At 51.9% G+C, this 25,772-nt stretch overlaps 1 protein-coding gene across 4 annotated transcripts in view; it reads right to left on the bottom strand.

Annotated features, from left to right (window-relative positions):
* Positions 1-366: 366 nt before the first annotated feature.
* The window catches only part of CLSTN1 (calsyntenin 1), a 103,003-nt gene continuing 77,597 nt past the window's right edge, over positions 367-25,772 (bottom strand). For 2 of the 4 annotated variants that reach the window (XM_060258877.1, XM_060258878.1), the window contains 9 exons: positions 23,460-23,510; positions 19,027-19,184; positions 14,400-14,548; positions 11,045-11,271; positions 8,874-9,044; positions 6,145-6,290; positions 4,505-4,643; positions 3,413-3,597; positions 367-662 (listed from right to left, as the gene is read on the bottom strand). In XM_060258877.1, coding sequence (XP_060114860.1) covers positions 465-662; positions 3,413-3,597; positions 4,505-4,643; positions 6,145-6,290; positions 8,874-9,044; positions 11,045-11,271; positions 14,400-14,548; positions 19,027-19,184; positions 23,460-23,510 — 1,424 coding nt within the window. In that variant the 3' untranslated portion in view covers positions 367-464. The remainder of the gene's footprint in view (positions 663-3,412; positions 3,598-4,504; positions 4,644-6,144; positions 6,291-8,873; positions 9,045-11,044; positions 11,272-14,399; positions 14,549-19,026; positions 19,185-23,459; positions 23,511-25,772) is intronic. The other 2 variants (XM_060258879.1, XM_060258880.1) reach the window with 1 other exon arrangement.

The following is a 25,772-nucleotide window of genomic DNA, read 5'->3' as shown; positions in this document are numbered from 1 at the left end:
TACAGCGGCCTCCCCCGACACCCTGGCTGGCTCCCAAACCAGAAGTTAAAAAGCGAGACGGGTCTCATCCTTGCGTTTGTTATGAAGCTGTCCAGTCTCTTCAAACGAGATAAGGGGAGAGAGAGAGAGCAGGGACAAGGCAATTCCTTGCAAAATGAGATTGGGCGGGAGGGGAGGGAGAGAATCCAGCCACTGTGGGGTAAAGATGACGGAGTAGCAGTGAGCTAGATTTCTAGAGACAGGGTTTCAGGGGGAGGGGGAAAGAGAGAGAGAGAGAGAGACACACACACGGTGGGGTCAGGGCTGCATCGGTCAGCTCTACGGGCCCCCGGGGACTAGCTCGTGCCACGGATCCTCGGGAGCGATGGAGCGGGTTGCCATGGAGTCTTCTGGAAGAGAACGAGAGAGAGACAGAGACGGAGATGGAGAGAGAGAGAAGGGGGCAGCCACAGGAAGGGCCGGGATCAATAGGTGAGCGTGGAGTCGTCCCACTCGAGCTGCTGCTGCCGGCTGACGTTCTGCTGGTCCTCCTCGTGCTCCCCCTCCTCTTCCTCGCTGCTTTCGGACTCCGCGCTGGTGATGTCGTCCTCCTCCTCGCCCTCTTCGCTCTCCTCCTCCTCCTCTTCCTCCTCCTCCTCGCTGCTGTGCTGGTCCTCGTATGTCTGAGGGACGGGAGAGGACACCCTCTTTAAGCGCCACCCAGCCACACTCTAGCGATCCCTTTTGCTTCAAGGAACAGCTAGGAGCATCGACGGCTTCAGGAGGGGACTGGATAAAGATATGGAGCAGAGGTCCATCAGTGGCTATTAGCCACAGGGTGTAGATGGAACTCTCTGTCTGGGGCAGTGATGCTCTGGATTCTTGGTGCTTGGGGGGGGGGGCACAGTGAGAGGGCTTCTAGCCCCACTGGTGGACCTCCTGATGGCACCTGGGTTTTTTGGCCACTGTGTGACACAGAGTGTTGGACTGGATGGGCCATTGGCCTGATCCAACAGGGCTTCTCTTATGTGACACAGAGTGCTAGACTGGAGGGGCCATTGGCCTGATCCAACAGGGCTTCTCTTATGTGACACAGAGTGTTGGACTGGATGAGCCATTGGCCTGATCCAACATGGCTTCTCTTATGTTCTTATGTGACGCAGAGTGTTGGACTGGATGAGCCACTGGCCTGATCCAGCATGGCTTCTCTTATGTTCTTATGTCTGGGGCAGTGATGCTCTGTATTCTTGGTGCTTGGGGGGCACAGTGGGAGGGCTTCTAGCCCCACTAGTGGACCTCCTCATGGCACCTGGGGTTTTTGGCCACTATGTGACCCAGAGTGCTGGACTGGAGGGGCCATTGGCCTGATCCAACATGGCTTCTCTTATGTTCTTATGTGACACAGAGTGCTGGACTGGAGGGGCCATTGGCCTGATCCAACATGGCTTCTCTTCTGTTCTTATGTGACACAGAGTGCTGGACTGGAGGGGCCATTGGCCTGATCCAACATGGCTTCTCTTCTGTTCTTATGTGACACAGAGTGCTGGACTGGAGGGGCCATTGGCCTGATCCAACAGGGCTTCTCTTCTGTTCTTATGTGACCCAGAGTGCTGGACTGGAGGGGCCATTGGCCTGATCCAACATGGCTTCTCTTATGTTCTTATGTGACACAGAGTGCTGGACTGGAGGGGCCATTGGCCTGATCCAACAGGGCTTCTCTTCTGTTCTTATGTGACCCAGAGTGCTGGACTGGAGGGGCCATTGGCCTGATCCAACATGGCTTCTCTGATGTTCTTCTGTGACACAGAGTGTTGGACTGGAGGGGCCACTGGCCTAATCCAGCAGGGCTTCTCTTATGTTCTTATGTGACACAGAGTGTTGGACTGGATGAGCCATTGGCCTGATCCAACATGGCTTCTCTTATGTTCTTATGACACCCCCTCCCCCATCAGGACACAGTGCCAGCTCAAGCTTTTTTGGGGTGGGGGGGCTCTTGGCCATGGTGCCAGGCAGGCTGGCTTCTTTACAGATGACCCCTGGTTCCCCACTGTTGCCCAAAGGGCCTTTTTGGTGGCCGCCCCCTTGATTATGAAACAACAACTCCAGGGAGGTGCACTTGGCTCCCTCACAATCTGTAGGGGAGGGACGGTGGCTCAGTGGTAGAGCATCTGCTTGGGAAGCAGAAGGTCCCACGTTCAATCTCTGGCATCTCCAAAAAAGGGTCCAGGCAAATAGGTGTGAAAAAACCTCAGCTTGAGACCCTGGAGTGCCGCTGCCAGTCTGAGAAGACAATACTGACTTTGATGGACCAGAGGTCTGATTCACTATAAGGCAGACTCATATGTTCATATGTAGGAGGCGGCTGAAGACAGTTTTACTTAGGGCTGCAGTTCGATTGATTTACTCGCTGTCCCAAACCGGGATTTTAACATTTTGGGGGTATTTAACAGATTTTATTTTATGTCTTTTATCTATTATTATCAGAGAGATACTGAGAAACGTTTTTGAATAAATACAAAAAAATAAAGTTCAAGTCCAGTAGTGCCTTCAAGACCAGCAAGTTTAAGTTTCATAAGTGTTTGTGTGCAGGCACGCTGCTTCCGAGGAACACACATGAACATATGAAGCCGCCGTATACTGAGTCAGACCTTCCTTGGTCCATCAAAGTCAGTACTGTCTTCTCAGACTGGCAGCGGCTCTCCAGGGTCTCCAGCTGAGGTTTTTCATGCCTATTTGCCTGGACCCTTTTTAGTTGGCGATGCCAGGGATTGAACCTGGGGCCTTCTGCTTCCCAAGCAGATGCTCTACCCCTGAGCCACTGTCCCTCCCCAAATACTGAAGAAGTGTACTCGTGCACAAAAGCCTGTACTAGGGGTGGCCAAACTTACTTAACCTAAGAACCACATAGAATAAATGTCAGATGTCTGAGAGCCGCAAGACATGAACGTCATAGGTAGGTAGGAAGGAAGGAGAGGTGGAAAGAAAGCAACTTTAAGCCTTCTCCGAGCTGGCTGACGGCAGTGGGGGCTTCAAGAGCCAGACAATATGTGTGAAAGAGCCACATTTGGCTCCCAAGCTGCAGTCTTGGCCACCCCTGGCACAGGGGATTGGGAGTGTTGTGGCACAGCAGAGACTAGGGATGCTCACTGCTGGCACAAGCATCCTGGAAACCTAGACTCCTCCCCCAAGCTATGTATTTCCACCTGCAACACTGACTGAAAATGGGACTTGTGCCTGCAGGGATCACGGCAGGAGGTTAAAAGAAACCAGACGCTGCTGTGAACGGCAGCAGGGGAGGGCTGAGGACGGCATCTGGTCCTCGATGTTCTGCAGGCAGGATGCAGGTTCCGGGCCAACAGAAGCCCCACCGGAAGTGCTGAGGACTAAGGCCTTTGAACGGTCACCTGGGAAAGAAGCCCCGCTCGTGCCTTACCTCCATCGGGTTGACAGTAATGGTCAAGGCGGAATCGTCCCAGTCCATCTCGTTCTCCTTCCCCGAATCCTGGTCCCGCATCGTCCGCTGGTGGGCGGCTCGGATGCGGAACACGCCCAGGATGATCATGAACACCAGGAAGCTGACACAGACCACGATCACGACGGTGGCCGTGCTTGGAACCACTGAGAGAGGCAGAGAAAGGAGTGTGCTCAGTGTAGGCCAGGGGTGTCAAAATGCAGACCAGGGGCTGAATCAGGCCCCGGAATAACTTTTGGAACTGACGCACTCAAAAGAGAGATATTGGCTGTTTATCACATTACATACACTTAACCCATTTCCACTATATTTTATTGTATTCTCTTTTTTCTAACGGCAAACTAGAATGATGTTTAATGTTAAATAGTAAATTAGGTGGACACTGCTATCCACTGTATTTCTCTTTTAGCTGTACTGACATACTCAAATAAGGGATATCGGCTGTTTATCTCATTACATATACTAAGCCCATCTTCCACTATATTTTAATGTATTTTTCTTCCAATGGCAAACGATATGCCTGTTATATATTAAAAGGTAAATTAGTTGGATGGGGAAAACTTCTGAGAAAGAAATGCCCTCTCTTTGGCCCAGGCTTATACAATAATTAACAGACATTCTTACATTTTGACATATTACTGTTTTATTGCTTTCTCATGCTCATGCTACTCAGCCCAAAGGTTCGCTCAATTAATTAATTCCAGTATTCTGTCCTTGAATCTTAAATTTGTACCATTTTGCATCCTAAACCACTGCCTGCCAGCTAGAAGTAGCTCTGCTCATTGTACCCGATTCCTCGTCTGATGAAGTGTGCTTGGAGCACACGAAAGCTTACATTCTGAATGGAACTTTGTTGGTCTTTAAGATACACTTGACTCCTACTTTGTTCTAGCAAGGCTCTTTCGGCCTGGTGTCAACCCAGACGCTACGTGCGGCTCAGACGCAATTTGCTATCATGCATCAGCCGCCCCCAGGAAGGGAACCGAAGAGATGCCTGTTCTCAAATGGCCTGAAGGGGAAGCGAAGGAAGCCAAACGGAGGTCAAGTCCTTACCTGAAAACCCGGGGTGTGGGTTAGCCAGGTTGTGACCCGAGAGGTCCACGAAGGAATGGTGGACGGGCTGGACAAACTGTGGCTGGGCGGCAATGTGGCTGGCGTGGTCCACAGGGCTGGCGGTGTGGATCACGTTCACCTGACAGGAAGAAGTCGGGGGGGGGGGGAGAAACAGGAAGCGAATGAAAAACTCCTGCACACAAGTAAGTAAGTACATTTATTTTTATATCCCGCCCTCCCCCGCCAGAGGCGGGCTCGGGGCGGCTCACAGACATGGAACACCATGATTTAAAAATACAATCTAGACAAAACAAATTTAAATACAATTCAATTACATAGGCTAATTAAAATAAATAAAACAGTTGTAATGGATTAAAATTAGGTTAAGGTGCTGTAGTTCACAATCATACACAAGATGGCTAGGTGGCTACAGGTCAGTTTAGCCGGGTTCTGTCTTAAAAGCAAGCTGAAAGAGAACGGTTTTGCAAGCCCTGCGGAACTGATTCAGGTCCCGAAGGGCTCGCACCGTCTCTGGAAGTTGATTCCACCATCGAGGGGCCACTGCTGAAAAGGCTTGCTCCCTGGTTGTCTTCAGTCTAGCCTCTCTTGAGTTGCCTTGAGTTGCCAAGCTTGAGTTGCCTGGATTCTCTGCAGAACCACCTGTTTGCCAGCCTTAGATGGCAAGCCTTTGAAAGGTCAGCTTCTGGGAGAGCTCTCAGCCCCACCCACTTCACAGGGTGTCTGTTGTGGGGGGAGAAGATGCAGGAGATTCTAAGCCGCTCTGAGTCTCTGATGCAGAGAGAAGGGCGGGGTATAAATCTGCAGTCTCCTCCTTTATTTGCAGCTGCTGGAATGGCCTTGGGTCAGCCATAGCTCTGGCAGAGGTTGTCCTTGAAAGGGCAGCTGCTGTCAGAGCTCTCTCAGCCCCACCCACCTCCCAGGGTGTCTGTTGTGCGGGGGGAGCTAAAGGAGATTGTGAGCCACTCTGGGACTCGTCGTCGTCTTTTTTACTCAACGTTTTTTGTTGCCTAAAAAGGTTTTATCATCTGTACATCGATTGTAGGGACTGTATCCTATGATTGACTAGGTAAGAAATCTAGGCATGTGGAGAAACAGGGTCAAGAAAAAAAGAGAAGGGAGGAGAACTGAATGGGCCATAGGCCTGGTCCAACATGGCTTCTCTTATGTTCTTGTTCAGGTTAGAACGGATAAAAGGAAGTACTTCTTCGCCCAAAGAATGATTAACACATGGAATTCGCTGCCACCGTAGGTGGCGGCGGCTACAAGCACAGAAAGCTCCAAGAGGGGACTGAATAAAACTTATGGAGCAGAGCATCAGTGGCTATTAGCCACAGGGTATAGATGGAACTCTCTGTCTGGGGCAGTGATGCTCTGTATTCTTGGTGCTAGGGAGGGCACAGTGGGAGGGCTTTTGGTGCCCTGGCCCCTCCTGATGGCTCCTGGTTTCTTTGGCCACTGTGTGACACAAAGTGGTGAACTGGATGCGCCACTGGCCTGATCCAACATGGCTTCTCTTAGGTTCTTATGTGTGAGGCAGCTTCGTCTGCCCCGCCCCCACTCCGCAAGACCCACTGCCAGCTCCTCGGGCGTCTCCAGAACATCAAGATCTACTCCTTTACCTCCACTTTGAACTCGTTGCTGACATAACGGCCGTTGAGCTCCGAACAGACCAATCGGAACTTCCGGTCGAAGAGAGCGGCGGCGTGCCAGTTGCGGTAACGGATGAGGTGCAGGACTTCTTCGTAGCTGGCCATGGTGTCGACCCCTAAAGGGAGAGCAACACAGCTGTCGCCAAGGGCAAGAAGCGGTTCGGCTGAGGCATCAAGGAGATGCACCCCCCACCCCTCCCCAGACACACAACGCAAGACTGAAAGCTTTGCCGGCTGCTCTATATGGCTTGTTTCAGAGGGTCTGAATGGGAAAAAATGGGCCCAGGTTAAACATATGAACCTACGAAGCTCCCTTCTACTGAATCAGACCCTGGGTCCATCAAAGTCAGTATTGTCTTCTCAGACTGGCAGCGGCTCTCCAGGGTCTCAAGCTGAGGTTTTTCACACCTATTTGCCTGGACCCTTTTTTAGTTGGAGATGCCGGGGATTGAACCTGGGACCTTCTGCTTCCCAAGCAGATGCTCTACCACTGAGCCACCGTCCCTCCCCTAACCTATGCTATCACCTATCCCTCCCCTAACCTATGCTATACCCATCACCTATGCTAGTTGCTTTTAACTGGAGATGCTAGAATTGAACCTGGGACCTTTTGCTTACCAAGCAGATGCTCTACCACTGAGCCACCATCCCTCCCCTAACCTATGCTAACACCTATCCCTCCCCTAACCTATGCTATACCCATCACCTATGCTAGTTGCTTTTAACTGGAGATGCTAGAATTGAACCTGGGACCTTTTGCTTACCAAGCAGATGCTCTACCACTGAGCCACCATCCCTCCCCCATGAACCTATGAAGCTGCCTTCTACTGAATCAGACCCTCGGTCCATCAAAGTCAGTCTTGTCTACTCAGACTGGCAGCGGCTCTCCAGGGTCTCCAGCTGAGGTTTTTCACACCTATTTGCCTGGACCCTTTTCAGTTGGAGATGCCGAGGATTGAACCTGGGACCTTCTGCTTCCCAAGCAGATGCTCTACCACTGAGCCACCATCCCTCCCTTAACATATAAAGCTGCCTTCTACTGAATCAGACCCTCGGTCCATCAAAGGCAGTATTGTCCACTCAGACTGGCGGTGGCTCTCCAGGGTATCAAGCTGAGGTTTTTCACACCTATTTGTCTGGACCCTTTTTAGTTGGAGATGCCGGGGATTGAACCTGGGACCTTCTGCTTCCGAAGAAGATGCTCTACCACTGAGCCACTGTCCCTCCCCATGAACATATGAAGCTGCCTTATACTGAATCAGACCCTCGGTCCATCAAAGCCAGTATTGTCCACTCAGACTGGCAGTGGCTCTCCAGGGTCTCAAGCTGAGGTTTTTCACACCTACTTGCCTGGACCTTTTTTAGTTGGAGATGCCGGGGATTGAACCGGGGACCTTCTGCTTACCAAGCAGGTGCTCTACCACTGAACCACCGTCCCTCCCATAATAATAATCGGTTACAATTTCCTCTTGCTCGATAACTGAATCGGAGGATGTCACTTGCTCTGAAGGAGAAACGAGACACTAAAGAAAGGGCTGGCGTTTGCTGGTGGTACTTCCCAAGCTCAGGCTTAGCGAAGCATTGAAGAGAAGAGCCCTTCTGGGTGATAAAGTCGTCCGGGGAGCCTCCAAGATACTCCCCAAGGCTCAGCAACAGAGACTGCCAAGTGAGACGTGCTTTGGCTCGGACCGGGGTGGCCACATTTGCTTAAACGTTAAGAGCCACATAGAATAAATTTCAGATGTTTGAGAGCTGCCAGCCATGAATGTTGGATGTTTGAGGGAAGGAAGGAAGGCAAATAGATGGCAGGGGGTGGTGGAAAGCAAGTAACTTTAAATGCATTCTCCAGGCCACTGGCAGGCTTAGAGAAGTGATTTACGGAGACAAATGCCTTCTCCAAACCAGCAGATGGGGGACCTTTGAGAGCTGCACAATATGTGTGAAAGAGCCACAGTTTGGCTCGGACATTCTCTGGGACTGGTTGGCAGTGAGCCTCCCACTTGGGGAGTTTCTGGAACCAAACGGAATTCAGTGGCTCCGTTAACAGATGGATGGAGGAGCCCCAGAGGATCAGAGAACACGCCTGTGCCTCCCTGCTCCCCCTTTCCCCCCCCGCACCAGCAACTCAGCCAAGCCTTTTAAGTCGCAGAAACGTTTCCAGTTGTAAAGAAGGGCTTATGCTCCAGGCTCAGAAAAGATCTCCCGAACTCAAAACGTTTTTAGATTTGGATTGGCAACGGCTGGTTTCTTCGCCTTTGGAGTCCTCGATGTATTGTGAGCGCTCGGCTCTCGCTGGAGTTACCGCCTCGATCGCAGATGAAGTTCACGCGGAAGCAAGTGCTAAGGCAGGGGTGGCTCCTTTGCACATATCGTGTGGCGCTTGGAGCCCCCAGCACCCTGCCTGCCAGCCTGCAGGAAGCATTTCTCTTTAAATCACTTCTCCAAATCAAGCCGCCCGGCGGCTTGGAGAATGCATTTAAAGTTAAAGTTGCCTTCTTTTCACCTCTCCATCCTCCCAATCTGTTTGCTGACCTTCCTCCCTTCCAGCTCTCAAACATCTAACCTTTTATTCTCTGCGGCTCTTACGTTAAGCAAGCTTGGCCACCCCTGTACGAAAGAAAAAAAAAAATACATCTGAGCAGCTCTCGTGTCTGCCTGGATCTTTCCCGGGCTCCCGAAGGCAGAGCGCCGACGCTCACCCGTGATGATCACCCCGAGGTTGGAATTGCTCATCTCCATCCCCTTCTGCTGCAGCCGGACGAGATCCACCTCCAGGCTCTCCTGCTCCTGGTTCAGCTCCTCCCCCACGACGGTCACCTCGCAGGTGTCCAAGTTGTGCATGATCTCTTCGGACACCAGAGATTCTTGGACTGCAAAGGCACACGGACACAGGGATCAGGGCGGTCGGAGGAAAGGAAGTGACAGAAACAGGCCCGGCCTCAGCCTACCCTCAGGCAGGGCAGCTGCCAAGGCCCAGACCCTCGAGTGGGGGCACTGCCGCCACCCCCACCCCACGTCCATCTGCTTGTCACGAGCCTTCCCACCACTCACACTTCTAGCACAATCAGGGAAGGGTGTGCGAAACTTGGGAAGACTGGAACACGAGCCAGTGGGTGGGGGAAGCACGGACAGCTAGGCAGTGGGGGAGGAGAATGCAGGGAAGTGAGAGTGGGGGCGGGGGGGGGGGGGCAATATGATGATGATATTGGATTTATATCCCACCCTATACTCTTGAATCTCGCCGTCTCAGAGCGGCTCACAATCTCCTTTTAGCATCCCCCCGCCCCCACGACAGACACCCTGTGGGTGGGGCTGAGAGAGCTCTTGCAGCAGCTGCCCTTTGAAGGACAACTCTGCGAGAGCTATGGCTGACCCAAGGCCGTTCCAGCAGCTGCAAGCGGAGGAGTGGGGAATCAAACCCGGTTCTCCCAGATAAGAGTCCGTGCACTTAACCACTATGGCTGACCCAAGGCCATTCCAGCAGCTGCAAGTGGAGGAGTGGGCAATTGAACCCGGTTCTCCCAGATAAGAGTCTGCTCACTTCACCACTATGGCTGACCCAAGGCCATTCCAGCAGCTGCAAGCGGAGGAGTGGGGAATCAAACCCGGTTCTCCCAGATAAGAGTCCGCGCACTTAACCACTATGGCTGACCCAAGGCCATTCCGGCAGCTGCAAGTGGAGGAGTGGGGAATCAAACCCGGTTCTCCCAGATAAGAGTCCGCGCACTTAACCACTATGGCTGACCCAAGGCCATTCCAGCAGCTGCAAGCGGAGGAGTGGGGAATCAAACCCGGTTCTCCCAGATAAGAGTCCGCGCACTTAACCACTATGGCTGACCCAAGGCCATTCCGGCAGCTGCAAGTGGAGGAGTGGGGAATCAAACCTGGTTCTCCCAGATAAGAGTCCTCTCACTTAACCACTATGGCTGACCCAAGGCCATTCCAGCAGCTGCAAGCGGAGGAGTGGGGAATTGAACCCGGTTCTCCCAGATAAGAGTCTGCTCACTTCACCACTATGGCTGACCCAAGGCCATTCCAGCAGCTGCAAGTGGAGGAGGGGGGAATCAAACCCGGTTCTCCCAGATAAGAGTCCGTGCACTTAACCACTATGGCTGACCCAAGGCCATTCCAGCAGCTGCAAGTGGAGGAGTGGGCAATTGAACCCGGTTCTCCCAGATAAGAGTCTGCTCACTTCACCACTATGGCTGACCCAAGGCCATTCCAGCAGCTGCAAGTGGAGGAGTGGGGAATCAAACCCGGTTCTCCCAGATAAGAGTCCGCTCACTTAACCACTATGGCTGACCCAAGGCCATTCCAGCAGCTGCAAGCGGAGGAGGGGGGAATCAAACCCGGTTCTCCCAGATAAGAGTCCGCGCACTTAACCACTACTCCAAATATGGCAAGTAAAAGAGGCACTCTCTACTCTGAGGAGGGTTGGAACTGGCTCTGGACAGAAAGCCTGAGAACCTTTGCCAGACATGTGGCTCTACCATTTCCACGCTGTTTTCTGCAGGACTAGCTGCACCAATGGGCCTCCCAAGTTTCCATATGATATTTCCTATCCAGTGTTCCCTCTGAGCTGAGTTAGCTCACAGTTTTTTAGCCTCCAGCTCACACATGTTCGTCTTAGCTTAGGGAGGACAGCCTCAGAGCAAGCTAATCTATGCAGCGGCCAAATCCCGCGTTCACAACTTTAATGCCGGCAGCTCGCAAAGTCGCATTCCTGCTCCCCAGACTCCACAGCTTAGAGGGCACACTGCGCCTCTCCTTCCTCCACCCACACTCTCATCCCCCACCCTCCAAGGAGCCGTGTCACTTTGGAATTCTGTACAGAACCTAAAGATTTGGTGGCCCTGCGCAGAGGTTTCACCTGTGGGATCTTCGTCTCCGTCTCCCTCCGGCTCCACCTCCCGCGTGATGGTGCTGATGATGCGGAGCTCGGGGAAGAGGGAAACCCCTTCGGGGCTCTCGAACTCCGAAGCGGAACGGGCAAAGTGATTGATGCCGCTCAAGCTGATCTTGGGCTCCTCGGGCTGCAAGACCATGACGTAGCCGTCGACGAAGGGGATGGCCATGCAGGCCTCTTCGTTCGAGCACCTGCGGGAAGGTGATCGAGACCCGCCGCTGTTAGAAGCCCGAGAGGTTCGTGTGCCATGAAGACAAACAGACAGCAACTTCGCGCACAGATTGGTTGTTACGGGGGGGAACCCGGTCGCCTTCAGCTCTATGCGGTCCATTTTAATGTAGCAAAACCAAGTAAGAGCCACAGTTTGAAATTGTTAGTAAACGCTCCCAAGAAACTGTGTGGCACAATATTAATGTATCAGTAAAGAACAATTCTGCCCCGTGGCACACAGTGGTAAAGCAGCAGTACTGCAGTCCTAAGCTCTGCTCATGACCCGAGTTCGATCCCGGCAGAAGCTGGGTTCAGATAGCCGGCTCCAGGTTGACTCAGCCGTCCATCTTTCTGAGGTCAGTAAAGCTTGCTGAGGGGAAAGTGTAGATGGCTGGGGAAGGCAGTGGCAAACCACCCCGTAAAAAGTCTGCCGTGAAAACATTGTGAAAGCAACATCACTCCAGAGTCGGAAACAACCGGTGCTTGCACAGGGGACTACCTTTACCTTTAAAGAACAATTACGACAACAATTTCTGTGTCCAACAGCTAGTATATTATAATAAGGAAATAAGTGCAGCTGACAGTTTGTATATTCATCAACTAAGCAGTGTTCATGCGATTAAACAAATAACGTCCATAAACAATATCAGGGCACAGTCCAAGTCCTATTCCAAAACTGTCCTGAAGTGGATCATAAACTTGAAGATCAAGCCAATGGCCCATCCAGTCCAACACTCTGTGTTGCACAATGGCCAAAAAACCCCAGAGGCCATCAAGAGGTCCATCAGTGGGGTGAGGACACTAGAAGTCCTCCCACTGTTGCCCCCCCCCAAGCACCAAGAAGACAAAGCATCACTGCCCCAGACAGAAGAACATAAGAGAAGCCATGTTGGATCAGGCCAGTGGCCCATCCAGTCCCAACAGTCTGTGTCACACAGTGGTCAAAAAAGCCAGGTACCGTCCGGAGGTCCATCAGCGGGGCCAGGACACTAGAAGCCCTCCCACAGTTGCCCCCCCCCCAAAGCACCAAGAAGACAAAGCATCACTGCCCCAGACATAAGAGAAGCCATGTTGGATCATGCCAGTGGCCCATCCAGTCCAACACTCTGTATCACACAGTGGCCAAAAAACCCAGGTGCCATCAGAAGTTCCACCAATGGGGCCAGGACACTAGAAGCCCTCCCACTATTGCCCCCCCCCCCCCCAGCACCAAGAATACAGAGCATCGCTGCCCCAGACAGAGAGTCCCATCTGTACCTTGTGGCTAATAGCCGTTGGTTAAAAGGTACAAATTACATCCATTATTTGTTTTCACTAAAAGCCTTCCTCGACGGTAAAACTCAAACTGAGCACTCCATAAATTGAACAAAAATATACATAAAACTCCCTATATACAGAAGGGAGCTCACACTGAAAAGTTCACCCCTGGAGTAAGTGGTGGTAAATATTCTTGAGATGCCACCACAGGCCACTCATTGAGACGTACGGTATTCCATGTGCTCATGCATCTTACTCAAGCCCAAAATGCAATGCTCAAAGCTCCAACAGAGGGCTCAGGTACACTTCGAAAAGAATCAGCATCAACAATCTCATTTATTACCAGACTGGCCCAGTGACATGGACTCCATTCGGCAGTGGCACCCAAAGACTTCTCACCAGAGCAGGGTTTTTTTTTTTTACAGGAACTCCTTTGCATATTAGGCCACACCCTCGTGATGTAGCCAATCCTCCTGGAGCTTACAGTACGCCCTGCACTAAGAGCCCAGTAAGCTCCTGGAGGATTGGCTACGTCAAGGGGGTGTGGCCTAATATGCAAAGGAGTTGCTGCTACGAAAAAAACTCCTGCTTCTCACTACTATTCGACCTGAGAAGATTTAACTGGAGGGCCTGAGGGCTGAACCTGGCCCAGGGGTGGCCAAACTGAGGCTCGGGAGCCGCATGTGGCTCTTTCACACATATTGTGATGCTCTTGGAGCCCCCACCGCCCTGCCGGCCAGCTTGGAGAATGCAAGGGGATACAATCACACACGTCCTATTTAGTGGTAGGTATTACAACCAAACACGTGCTAGATTAATGCAACCTATCCAGGAAAGATTTTCAGGTTTCTCGAATACTGTAATAAGCGACATGCTTCTTGCAGATTCTGATCGAGAGGTCACACCGGCGTGTGTCAAATATCTAGCAGCGGCCTACAGGACGTGTACGCAGCGCGTAAAGGTGCGATGTGGGCGCTAAGATATTTTACTTAATTATCCGTGAAGGCTTCATTACAGTTCCATTTTTACACTGACGTCTAAATCTTCACATTATGAATGGTTGTATTTTGATATTGGTTTTTAATACGTCTGGACTGTTTTGTGCCGGTTACGTACTGCAATCAAGCGAGGACGGTGATGAGTTAAAGTTGAACATATGAACATATATGAACATATGAAGCTGCCTTCTACTGAATCAGACCCTGGGTCCATCAAAGTCAGTCTTGTCTACTCCGACTGGCAGCGGCTCTCCAGGGTCTCAAGCTGAGGCTTTTCACGCCTATTTGCCTGGACCCTTTTTTGTTGGAGATGCCAGGGATTGAACCTGGGACCGTCTGCTTACCAAGCAGATGCTCTACCACTGAGCCACCATCCCTCCTACATCTGAAGCTGCCTTCTACTGAATCAGACCCTCGGTCCATCAAAGTCAGTCTTGTCTACTCCAACTGGCAGCGGCTCTCCAGGGTCTCAAGCTGAGGCTTTTCACGCCTATTTGCCTGGACCCTTTTTTGGAGATGCCAGGGATTGAACCTGGGACCGTCTGCTTACCAAGCACATGCTCTGCCACTGAGCCACTGTCCCTCCCATTGCTTTTCTTTCCACCTTTCCCTCCCCCCTCCACCTATTTGCCTGCCTTCCTGCTATCAAACATCTGACGTTTATTCCGTGCGGCTCTTACATTAAATCAGTTTGGCCACCCCCCGGCCTGGGCTCTACCACCGAACTCTTGAGCAGCGCTCGTCTTCTGCACCCACAGCCTGCCTTTGGGGAATCAGCTGCCACTAAAGAGGATTTCTGGGTCTCTGGGTTCCGGGACTGTTACTGACTGCCGAGTGCGGATGGCGAAACTCACTTGACTGTGCTTGTGATCTTGATCCTTCGGATCCCGGGCGTCGGGAACTGGCGAGAGTTCAGGTAGGAGATGTGCTGCATGGCCTTGTCGAACTGGTCGATGTCGTCTCCTTCCAAGGTCAAGACCGACTGGCTCGGGTTCATCTGGATCTGAAAGGCCGAGGAGAGAGACAGCGGAGGCGATGAAAGGGAGACGTTTTGCGGGAAGAAGGGCGAGTCCAACAACAACAACTTTTTTTTTTTAACTAACTTAACAAACAAACAACTACTAACTACACTAAGAAAATAACAAACGGGCTACATACAATACGAATAAAGGCAATCCAACGACTACCTTACCGACCGGGGACACGAAAGGGAATCCTCTCAGCGCAGCGGTCAGAAAGGGACTGGCGGGATCCCCGCGCTGGCACCGGTGAGCATGCGTACTGGGACGCCTGCGCATGCCCATTGGTGACGAGCGCGAAAAAATCTCGGGCTTTTTAGGTACCGATTCGGGGATCGGCGCAGGCGCTCTATCCCATGAGCGTGAACGCACAGAGACCATGAAGAAGATCCAGAGCTGGAACAAGCGGAATTAATTGGCAGCGTCCTTCCTTGTTCTCCACAATCCGGGACTTCCTTGGTGGTCTCCCATCCAAGTACTAACCAAGGCTGACCCCATTCAGCTCCCCCGATATGACGAGACTGGGCTCGTCCTCATCAAGGCGAGAGACAGACAGAGGTGGCTTCAGGGCTGGATTAAACCCTGCGGAGGCCCCTATGCGGTCAAAATCTCAGCCCCCCTCCCCTGCAAATTATCTCAAGAGTTGGAGTGGCCACCTGGCCACCTGTGGGGCCCCCCGCAGCCTGCGGGCACTTTCCCAAAAGCCCCTTGGACAAAACTGCGGGGGAGAGGCAGAGACAGGCAAACTCGATGACAAAACCAGCAGCAGCCGCACCAGGCGAGTCGAGCAAAGAACGGTTCGGTTGCTGGCTGCACGTGGAGGCCGGGAGGGCTGCAAGCAGAGGGGAAACTGGGGGGGGGGGCCCTCCTAAAGACATGGGGGCCCACAGGCCAGTGCCTACTTGGCCTAATTGTTAATCCGGCCTTCGGTGGCTTGCCATTGCCTGCCTCTGCATTGCAACCCTTCACTTCCTTGGTGGTCTCCCATCCAAGTACTAACCGGGGCTGACCCTGCTTAGCATCTGAGATCTGATGCGATTACGCCAATCTGGGCTATCAGGCTCGAGGCGGAGACCAATAGAGGTGGCTTGCCATTGCCTGCCTCTGCGTTGCAACCCTGCACTTCCTTGGTGGTCTCCCATCCAAGTACTAAACAGGGCCAGCCCCGTTTAGCATCTGAGATCTGGGGAGACTTGAGCTAGTCTGGGCCATCCAAGTCAGAACAAAAGACCTTCAGAGCTGGTTTTGCCCTGGCCTGACTCTGCACTGCAACCCTGGACTTCCTTGGAGGTGTCCCATCCCACATGAGCCCCCTCCCCCGGGCTCTGAGGTCAGCTGCACAACATCTTCTCGTGATCCCTGGTCCTAAAGACGCCCGGATGGCTTCAACGAGGGCCAGGGCCTTTTCAGTCTGGGCCCCTACCTGGTGGAATGAGCTCCCGCCGAAGATCCGGGCCCTGCGGGACTTGTCCAAGTTTCACAGGGCCTGTAAGACGGAGCTCTTCTGCCAGGCTTTCAATGGATCCGGTGGGCATCCCCTGAAGCCATCGCTTCCCCCAGCGCCTTACTACCTGGGTGCTCGAGTTAAGCCGAATACTACCAGCCTCTATGCGGCTTTATGACTTGCTGCCGATGACGTGGATCGTGGTTTTGATCCAATTTGGTAATTTTGTGATTACGACGTCGTTTAGCTTGGGTGTGGGTTTATTTAATCTCGGCTGTAAAGTTTTTAATATCGTCAGCCGCTCTGAGCCCCCTTGCGGGATAGGGCGGGGTATAAATCGAAAAATTAAACGAAATTAAATACCGACCCTGCGTAGCTTCCGAGATCGGCCAAGATCAGACTAGCCTGGCCTTTCCAGATCAAGGCGAGACACGTTCAGAGGTGGTTTGTCCTTGCCCGTCTCTGCACTGCAACCCTGGAGTTCCTTGGGAGTCTCCCACCCAAAGACTAACCAGGGCTGACCCGGCTTAACTTGCTAGCTCTGACAAGATCAGGCTAGCCTGGGCCATCCAAGTCAGGGCAAGAGATGAACAGAGGTCCTTCGCTTGCCGTTGCCTGCCTCTGCGTAGCAACCCCGGACTTCTGCTAATCCCGAGTGGCTTCCAAGATCGGCCAAGATCAGACAAGCCTGGGCTTTCCAGATCAAGGCGAGAGACGTTCAGAGCTGGTTTTGCCCTTGCCCGTCTCTGCACTGCAACCCTGGACTTCCTTGGGGGTCTCCCGCCCAAAGACTAACCAGGGCTGACCCCGCTTTTCAATTCGATTCAATCTTCCTTGCGTTAGCCACAAAATGCCACAGCAACTGACAACCAGATTCAACAATAAAAACAAACAAGCCCCAAACTCAATAAAACATTTAATACAACAACAGAATTCTATGAATCCTGGTAAAAGTCGGGCTGAATTATCAATAAAATGTATCCAACGACATCCTAAGAAAACAACCCACAGTGGTAAAAAGGGGAGTAATTAATAGATCTCACGACCTATAACGGTAGCCACACATCTTGCCACTTGGAAACCGATATATATTTATCTCTATCTGATAACAGGAATACTAATTTCTCGGGGTCTGACCTTCCAGGAAGGTGAGATAAAACGGTACGCAAAACCCGATTTCGTTCTGCCTCATGTTTTAGCCAATAAAATAAGACATAAATAAAACAAGATCCGGCTGGCTTTGGCTATCTGAGCCAGGAAAGTGCCCTTGTAGTCGCATCGAAATGAAGGAGGTCCCAGCTATCTGCGGTTAACAGACATCTGATCACAGGGGCAAACTCTTTTCTCATCAAGTATCCGCTTAAAACGACCCCGCTTAACTCCCAAGAGCTGACATGATCCGGCTGGCTTTGGCTATCCGGGCCAGGGGAGTGCCCTTGTAGTTGCATCAAAATGAAGGAGGTCCCAGCTATCTGCGGTTAATGCCAGAAGGGCGTTGCATAAAAGGGGGTTTACAGTTAATTAACGGACTGGCCCTCTTTTGCTCTAACGCACACGTTTTCACATGTTGCTTCACCATGCAGGAAACCTTGTAGGAACCTGGCAGTGTTTGCTTCATGCCCCGATAACCAAACTGGCTGTTCAGGATTTCCCTCCTGCCACGAGCAGGTCTTGCAGTTGGCAGGTGCTTAAGGCAACATCCTGCAGCTGTTACGCCACCTCCTAAATAAATGGAACCTATTTGTGCTGAAGGAAGTGATTAATGCTTCCTGCTGCGGGGAGGCGGGGGAGGAAAGAGAGGGAAAAAAGACTCGGTTTGCTTTTTAAAAATAATGGTGAATTCCGCGGGGTTATATGACAGGTGCCGTACCAATGATTGATAAAATGCAGAAAAACGTAAAGCCCTCAGAGGCAATTATTTATAGCGTAAGTTCGGAGACTCCTGCAGGGGAAAATACCCGTTTATTAAATATGCAATGCCTGTAAATTTCTGGATGGGGGTGGAAGGAGGCAGTAACGTGCGTTTCCTGTGCAGGCGTTCTGATTTCCTTGCCGCGTCTAACCGAGACCTGCCCTCACCTCCATGAAATCTTGTAACGTTTCACTGTGCTGCTCGTGTGTTTTCAAAATGACTGACTGTCGGGAAGGCTGACTGTCGGGAAGTCACAACCGCTGCCCCTCTAAACCGAGTCAGCGTGAGCTAGCTCACAGATTTTTTTGTCTTCGCTCAGGGAGGATGACCCCAGAGCACAATCATTTACGCAGGGAGACAGGGTCTCATTTATGCAGTAGCTTCATGCCAGTAGCTCACAAAGTAGAATTTTTGCTCACAAGAGTGCAGCTTAGAGGGAAGCAAGTGAGAAGCAGAGGTGGTTGGCCTCTGCCTTCTTCTGCAGAGTCTCCCTTCCAAGTACCAACCCTGCTTAGCTTCCAAGATCTGACAAGATCGGGCTATACCCGGGTTGGCCAAACTGCGACTCGGGAGCCACATACTGAGTGGCTCTCAAAGCCCCCACCGCCCCATTGGCCGGCTTGGAGAAACCATTTCTCTCTTTAAATCATTTCTCCAAGCCAAGCCAGCCAGCAGCTTGGAGAATGTATTTAAAGTTGCTTTCTTTCCACCTCTCCCTCACACCTTCAATCTATTTCTTTCCTTCCCTCCTTCCAGCTCTCTAACATCATTTCTCTAAGCCAAGACAGCCAACGGCTTGGAGAATGCATTTAAAGTTAAAGCTGCTTTTTTCCCACCTCTCCCTCCCACCACCCTCCATCTATTTTCCTTCCCTCCTTCCAGCTCTCTAACATCATTTCTCTAGGCCAAGACAGCCAGCAGCTTGGAGAACGCATTTAAAGTTAAAGTTGCTTTCTTTCCACCTCTCCCTCCCATCCTCCATCTACTTCCCTTCCTTTCGGCTCTCTAACATCTGGCGTTGATTCCATGTGGCTCTCGCGTTAAGCAAGTCTGGCCGCCCCTGAGCTACACCGTACCCATTCCGCATCCCAAAACCAGTTTATTACCTTCAAGCTTTTGCTTGCGCCTTCGGCCATCTGCAAATCCAGACCCTCTTTGCAGGTGTAGAGACAGTCGATCACTTTTTTGTTCTCCAGTTTCCCAGAGCGGATCATCAGGCCGGCCAGGTTGCCGCGGAAGAACTGGGCCATGCGATGCTCGCCACCTTTACGGAACGAGGAAAGACAAGAGGCGGTGAACGCCAGCAACAGGTCTTTCGACGGGACGACTCTGCTCATGGTTCCGGTTACACTGGCATGCAGGTTAGTGAGTCTCCGTTCTCCTTGCTGTTACGCTCAAGCACAACTCGGGGGGAGGGGGGAAACTTAAAAAGCAGCTCACTCATGCAACGAGGGCCTTGAGCAAAGGAGGGAATGATCCAACTCAGCCGTGGAAATTAAAGGCTCTATCCGTTACAGAAAGGGAAATTCCACCCGCTCAAGTGGCATCCTCGCCGACTTTGATATTCCAAGGCTAAGATTCAAAACGGGCATACCCAAAAAACGCATCAACTCAAAATTATTTCACAACACACACACACAACTGAAAAAAATCAGGGCAAACCTCGACGCCATGAAAACGCGGCAAGAAATGATGGATTATGGACGATGATGCGAACAAAGATTTCAGCATTCATGAGACACGCAAAGAACAATCCCAGGACTTAAAAGTATAATTTGTAAGTGGTGGATTGTTCTTGCTGGCTAAAAATGCGTTAATGATGAAAACGTGTCTACCCAAATAGGCTCTGTGAGCAGCCAGAAGAATTTCTGGAATGAAACCCAGAGAGAAGCTATTTAAGGTACTGGTTCGAGAAACAAACAGCGGTGGACGGCTGCTGTTTTTGGCAGAGAAGAGCCTCCTTTTCAGTGTGGCTAGGAGGAACGGCTTCCTCCGGGGAGCCCAAAAACGCAGGCCTCAGAACATCTGCTCACCAATGATCCTTGTCTCCCTGCCATGTTAGAAGCCCAGCCATGGAATTCCATTCCTCTTGGCAGCTACAAGAATTTAGCTAACAATCCGTTAGACCATGTACCGGCTAAGACGGGGAGGGGAGGTTCTGATTAGACTCACGTGGCTTGCTCTTTCCCATGCCAAAATCCCTGTGCGCCGGTGATGCTTTATAAATTTAAACACCCAAGCGCATGCGTCCTCAAAACCTCTTCGCAATGAAGGCATTAACTAACTGAAATTTAGTGACCCTGCCTATGAGGAACTCAAAAAAGCAGCTTGGTGGATCACAGACAGAGCAGGCAAACGAGGAGATCTACCAGGCCCAACGTGAACCCCACCTTCAATTTATCCCTGAGCAAAGAGCCTACGCTTTGAGCCCCATAGCAGTGGCCTCCAACCTTTTTGGCACTAGGCACCGGCTTTGTGGAAGATAATTTTTCCACGGACTGGTGGGGGGTGGGGTGTATGGCGCTGGGGATTTTGTCACCCCAGGCTCCCGGGGGGGGGGGGGTCTTTAAATGGGGGAGGGGAGACTGGGGCTGTTCCTGCCTCCCCCTCCCATTTAAAGACCCCCACCAATCAGCTGATCGGTGGAGGTCTATAAACAAGGAGTAGGCTAAAGTCACAGCAGCGCTGCCCCTTCTACTGGTCTGAGACCCCGCAAGGGGAGGCAGCCTCGGGGCGAGGCCGTGCTGCCTCTTTAGTTCCAGGGCTGCTCTGCCTCACTCCGCGGCCCGGTTGCTAGCAGGCCACGGACCGGGACCGGTCCACGGCCAGGTGGTTGGGGACCCCTTCTCTATAGGGCAGCCCTTCAAGTCCTTGAAGATGATGGACGTTATCACCTCTCGCCCGTCTCCTCTCCAGGCTAGACATACCCAGCTCCTTCAGCCTTTCCTTGCAAGACTTGTCCTTAAAAAAAATAATAACAACAGGTGTGAAATATACCATCTCGGCCTAGGACCTGCCTATCTGAAGGACCGTCTCTCCCCACATGTTCCCCAGAGAGTACTGAGATCGGGAACTCAAAACCTCCTAGTTATCCCCGAGCCAAAAGAAGCCCGTTTAAAATCTACCAGGGACCGGGCCTTCTCTGTTATGGCCCCTTCCTGGTGGAACCAGCTGCCGGAAGAGGTGAGGGCCCTGCGGGACCTTGCTCAGTTCCGCAGGGCCTGTAAGACAACCCTCTTCCGGCTGGCCTATAACTAGCTGGTACAAGAAACCCAGTGTGGTTATACTAGATTTCTGCTGTCCTTAATGTTTTAAATGGTTTAAATGTCTTAAATATTTTAAATGTATTAATTATTTTAACTGTTTTTATGCTTAAATCTTATTTATGTGAGATTTTATGTTGCGAGCCGCCCTGAGCCACTTGCTGGGAAGGCCGGGATATAAATCATAAAATAAATAAATAAATAAATAAAATCTCAGAAGAGGCATTTTCCTCTCCTGACGTCTCAAATGGGCTCGGGTGCTCCAAACACAGAGATCCAGGCTGCCCCCCGCCCCCGCCCCACGCAGAAAGCCTCCCTCGATTCATATGCAAATATATGCAGCTCTAGTCAGGAGGTTCAGCCTCCTGTGATTAAATCAATTAAAATTTCTTTACAAGGGGAAGGCAGCCCCGCTCCAGCAGAAGAGCCTAGTGGCACCGTGTCGCCGTCCTTTTCGAAGCTGGTTTCAAACACGTCGTTACTCAAGCGATGAACAATTAGGAGGTGTTTTCCCGCTCCGGCAGAGCTCTCCGGAGTGTTAGCGATTTCTGAAACGTACTATTTAAAATATATGGAAGGAGACTTCTAAAAAATAATAGTCTCGAAGCGAGATACGAAGGCCGGGGAGTGATAATTTGGAATACGAGCTGTCCCGAAAGCACGCTAACCGGGGGACGGCACAGTGGCTAAGAGAACTGGGAAGCGACTAGTTCAAATCCCACCTCTGGCCTGAACTCATCAGGCGGCCATAAGACAAGCTGCACTGTATATCCCAGCTCCACCAGCTGGGCCGGCCCTAGAACGTCTGGCACCCTAGGCAAGGCCAACTGCTGGCACCCCCCCCCCCCCCGCTCTAATAATGCCACCGAGTCACATGGGGGTACCCTTAGAAGGCTGGCGCCCTAGGCAGTTGTCTAGTTTGCCTAGTGGCAGGGCCAGCCCTGTCCACCAGCCCAATCTGCACTTTGGGAATAATAATATTTGTGTGTGTGAGTGTGTTGTTGTTTTTAATGTGCATGTGCATGCCTGGAAGTCATGGTGACCTCTGGTGACTTGACTCCTATTGGAGGATATTCAGAGAGGTGACTGAATAAAGCCTGCCCCTGCTTCCCGGCTCTGGTATTACTTGGAGGTCTCCCCCATCCAAGTCCTTGCTAGAGTTGACCCTGCTTCGCTTCCGAGATCTGACAAGTTCAGGCTTGCCTGGGCCATCCAAGGCAGGGCTGGAATAATAACCTTGATCTACTTCTCAAGATCATCGTGTGGAATTTATTTTTATTTATCTATATGCAACAGTTTTAACGCTCTAAAGCCCTTTTGCAAGCGGCAAGCCCTATGCAAAAGGCCCCTCAGATGCACAAACCAGTGTGTCGTTCCATAACTTCCTCTGCATAACCTCAACGCTAACCTCCATTTTTAACGCTCAACAGCTTGATTTGTGTCCAGTGACGCCTTAAAGAGGAACAAGATTATTGTGGTGCAAGCAGGGCTTTCTTTAATAGCAGGGACTCCTCTGCATGTTAGGCCACGCCCCCCAATGCAGCCAATCCTCCTGGAGCTTCCAGGAGGCCAGTACGAAGAGCCCTGTAAGCTCTTGGAGGATTGGCTACATCAGGGGTGTGTGTGGTCTAATATGCAAAGGAGTCCCTGCTACAAAAAAAGCCCTGGGTGTGAGCTCTGTCAGATGTCTGACAACGGGCACTTCCACCCCAAAGTCTTGTTGGCCTCTGAGGTGCTACGGGACTTGAATCTACCCATTCTACAGCAGACCAAAAAGGTTACCCTTGGGAACTCAGTTTACAGACACGACAGCTCTTTCCGCTGGCCAGCTGGTTTGAGGCGAGGGTTAACTCGTTCCCCAGAGAATCGCAACAGGTGGCAGCGTCTCCCCTCCTCTGGGCCATGCATGCATCGATGGGTCAAAGAAGAGAGAGGCAGAGAGAAAAGCTGCATATTTTTTTGCCATAAAGATACATCTCAAACTCTCCGTCGTTTCAACACAAGCCAACTTGCCTGCAAGTCTGTACGAATAGCGTTCTGGTGTTAACAACCAAAGGGGGGGGGGGGCGAAGGGAGGTGAAGACGTCAGATACAAGCAGCACAATGGGAGGGGGGGGGAAAGCCAAATGATGTTGGTTCGATGGCCGTTAACGCAACGCTGGCATTCCATGCTATGCGTGAGATGAAGCAATGTCTCGGCTTAGAGGTGGAAAAAAAAGAAAAAGAAAGGGAGGTGGGGGGGGGGGGGAAAGGTTAAGAAGAGGAACACCGGCAACCTGTGGGGATCTCAGTCGCTTTCTCTGTGTCATTCTCGGTTTCTGTATACTCTGCAGAGCGGCGAGACAAAGAGACAGGGAGAAAGAAGAAACAAGGAACCGGGTGGTTAGGTTAAGGACTTGCTGGCTGATCGGTCGCATCACGCCTGGCTTGGACAACACGCTCACCTGGCACGCACACACACACCCCTGATTTCATAGAACCCATGCTCTGCCAACAACCCATTTCAGAAGAGCAGTCGGCACACCCAGCCTCTCTGTCACTCGCACGCGCAGCGTTCAACAAAACAAATCTCTGGGGAAATCTTTTTGTGCGGACTCCTCTGCAGAGGGATTCTGGGAGATGAGGCGTCATCACAGTCAGACTGGCACAAGTTGGGTTCAGATCTACGCTTGGACACGAGGCTCCGAGGGCCACCCTGGGCCGGCTGCTTTCTCTCAGCCTCGCCCTGAGCTTGGGGGATTAAAAAGGTGAAGCGGACAAATGCGGGCAGCAGGTTCTGGGGCAGGTACTAGAGCAGGCGTAGGGAACGTTGGCTCTCCAGATGTTTTTTTGCCTACAACTCCCTCAGCCCCAGCCATTGGCCATGCTGGCTGGGGCTGATGGGAGTTGTAGACAAAAAAAAAACATCTGGAGAGCCACCGTTCCCTACCCCTGTACTAGAGCATGCAGACCATGGAGTGGAGAAGCGCAGTCTGGAACATGGAAGGGCATGAGCTGTACCCCTTCGCCCACAGCTGCAAGAAGTATTATGCCTTTGAGGAAACTTGCCAGTCGTGCTAGAGGACTCCCCGCCCCCCACCCCCAAAAGAAAACTGGGGCTCTCTGGAACACAGTTTGAAAGACAAGGGATGCCAATCAAGATGCATCTCAAACTCTCCGTCGTTTCAACACAAGCCAACTGCCTGCTAGTCTGTATGAATAGCGTTCTGGTGTTAACAACCAAAGGGGGCGAAGGGAGGTGAAGATGAAAACCGTAGATTTATACCCCGCCCTTCTCTCTGAATCAGAGTCTCAGAGCGGCTCACAATCTCCTATAGTGGCTCACAATCTCCTATATCTTCTCCTCCCACAACAGACACCCTGTGAGGTGGGGTGGGGCTGAGAGAGCTCTCCCAGCAGCTGTCCTTTCAAGGACAACCTCTGCAAGAGCTATCGCTGACCCAAGGCCATTCCAGCAGCTGCAAGTGGAGGAGTGGGGAATCAAACCCGGTTCTCCCAGGTTAGAGTCTGCGCACTTAACCGCGACACCCAGATAGCTTTAAAAGGAGATCAGACAGATTCATGGAGGATAAGTCTATCAGTGACTACTAGCCATGGTGACTGAGGGGAACCTTCCACATTCAGAGGCACTGAGGCTTGGAATCCCAGAGCCTTGGCTTCTCTGCCCTGTTGCTGGCCCTCCAGAGGAACTGGTTGGCCTCTGTGTGAGACGGGATGCTGAACCAGATGGACCCTCACTGGTCTGATCCAGCAGGGCTCTTCTGATGTTCTTATGAAGGCCTCAGTCTCTATGCCCTGTTGTTGGCCCTCCAGAGGAACTGGCTGGGCTCTGTGTGAGACAGGAGGCTGGACTAGATGGACCATTGGACTAATCCAGCAGGGCTCTTCTGGCATTCTTATGAAGGCCTCAGCCTCTAAACCCTGTTGTTGATTCTCCAGAGGAACTGGTTGGCCACTGTGTGAGACAGGATGGGCCACTGGTCTGATCCAGCAGGGCTCTTCTGTTGTTCTGATGAAGGCCTCAGCCTCTCTGCTCTGCTGTTGGCCCCCCAGAGGAACTGGTTGGTTGGCCACTGTGTGAGACAGGATGCTGGACTAGATGGACCACTGGTCTGACCCAGCAGGGTTCTTCTGATGTTCTTATGAAGGCCTCGGCCTCTATGCTCTGCCGTTGGACCTCCAGAGGAGCTGGTTGGCCACTGTGTGAGACAGGATGCTGGACTAGATGGACCACTGGTCTGACCCAGCAGGGTTCTTCTGATGTTCTTATGAAGGCCTCGGCCTCTATGCTCTGCCGCTGGACCTCCAAAGGAGCTGGTTGGCCACTGTGTGAGACAGGATGCTGGACTAGAAGGACCTCTGGTCTGATCCAGCAGGGCTCTTCTGATGTTCTTACGAAGGCCTCAGTCTCTATGCCCTGTTGTTGGCCCTCCAGAGGAACTGGCTGGCCTCTGTGTGAGACAGGATGCTGGACTAGATGGACCACTGGTCTGACCCAGCAGGGCTCTTCTGTTGTTCTAATGAAGGCCTCAGCCTCTCTGCTCTGCTGTTGGCCCCCCAGAGGAACTGGTTGGTTGGCCACTGTGTGA

Source organism: Heteronotia binoei, chromosome 18 (genome assembly GCF_032191835.1).
Source record: "Heteronotia binoei isolate CCM8104 ecotype False Entrance Well chromosome 18, APGP_CSIRO_Hbin_v1, whole genome shotgun sequence".
Classification (NCBI taxonomy): domain Eukaryota; kingdom Metazoa; phylum Chordata; class Lepidosauria; order Squamata; family Gekkonidae; genus Heteronotia; species Heteronotia binoei.
This window is presented reverse-complemented; position numbering and strand designations above follow the sequence as displayed.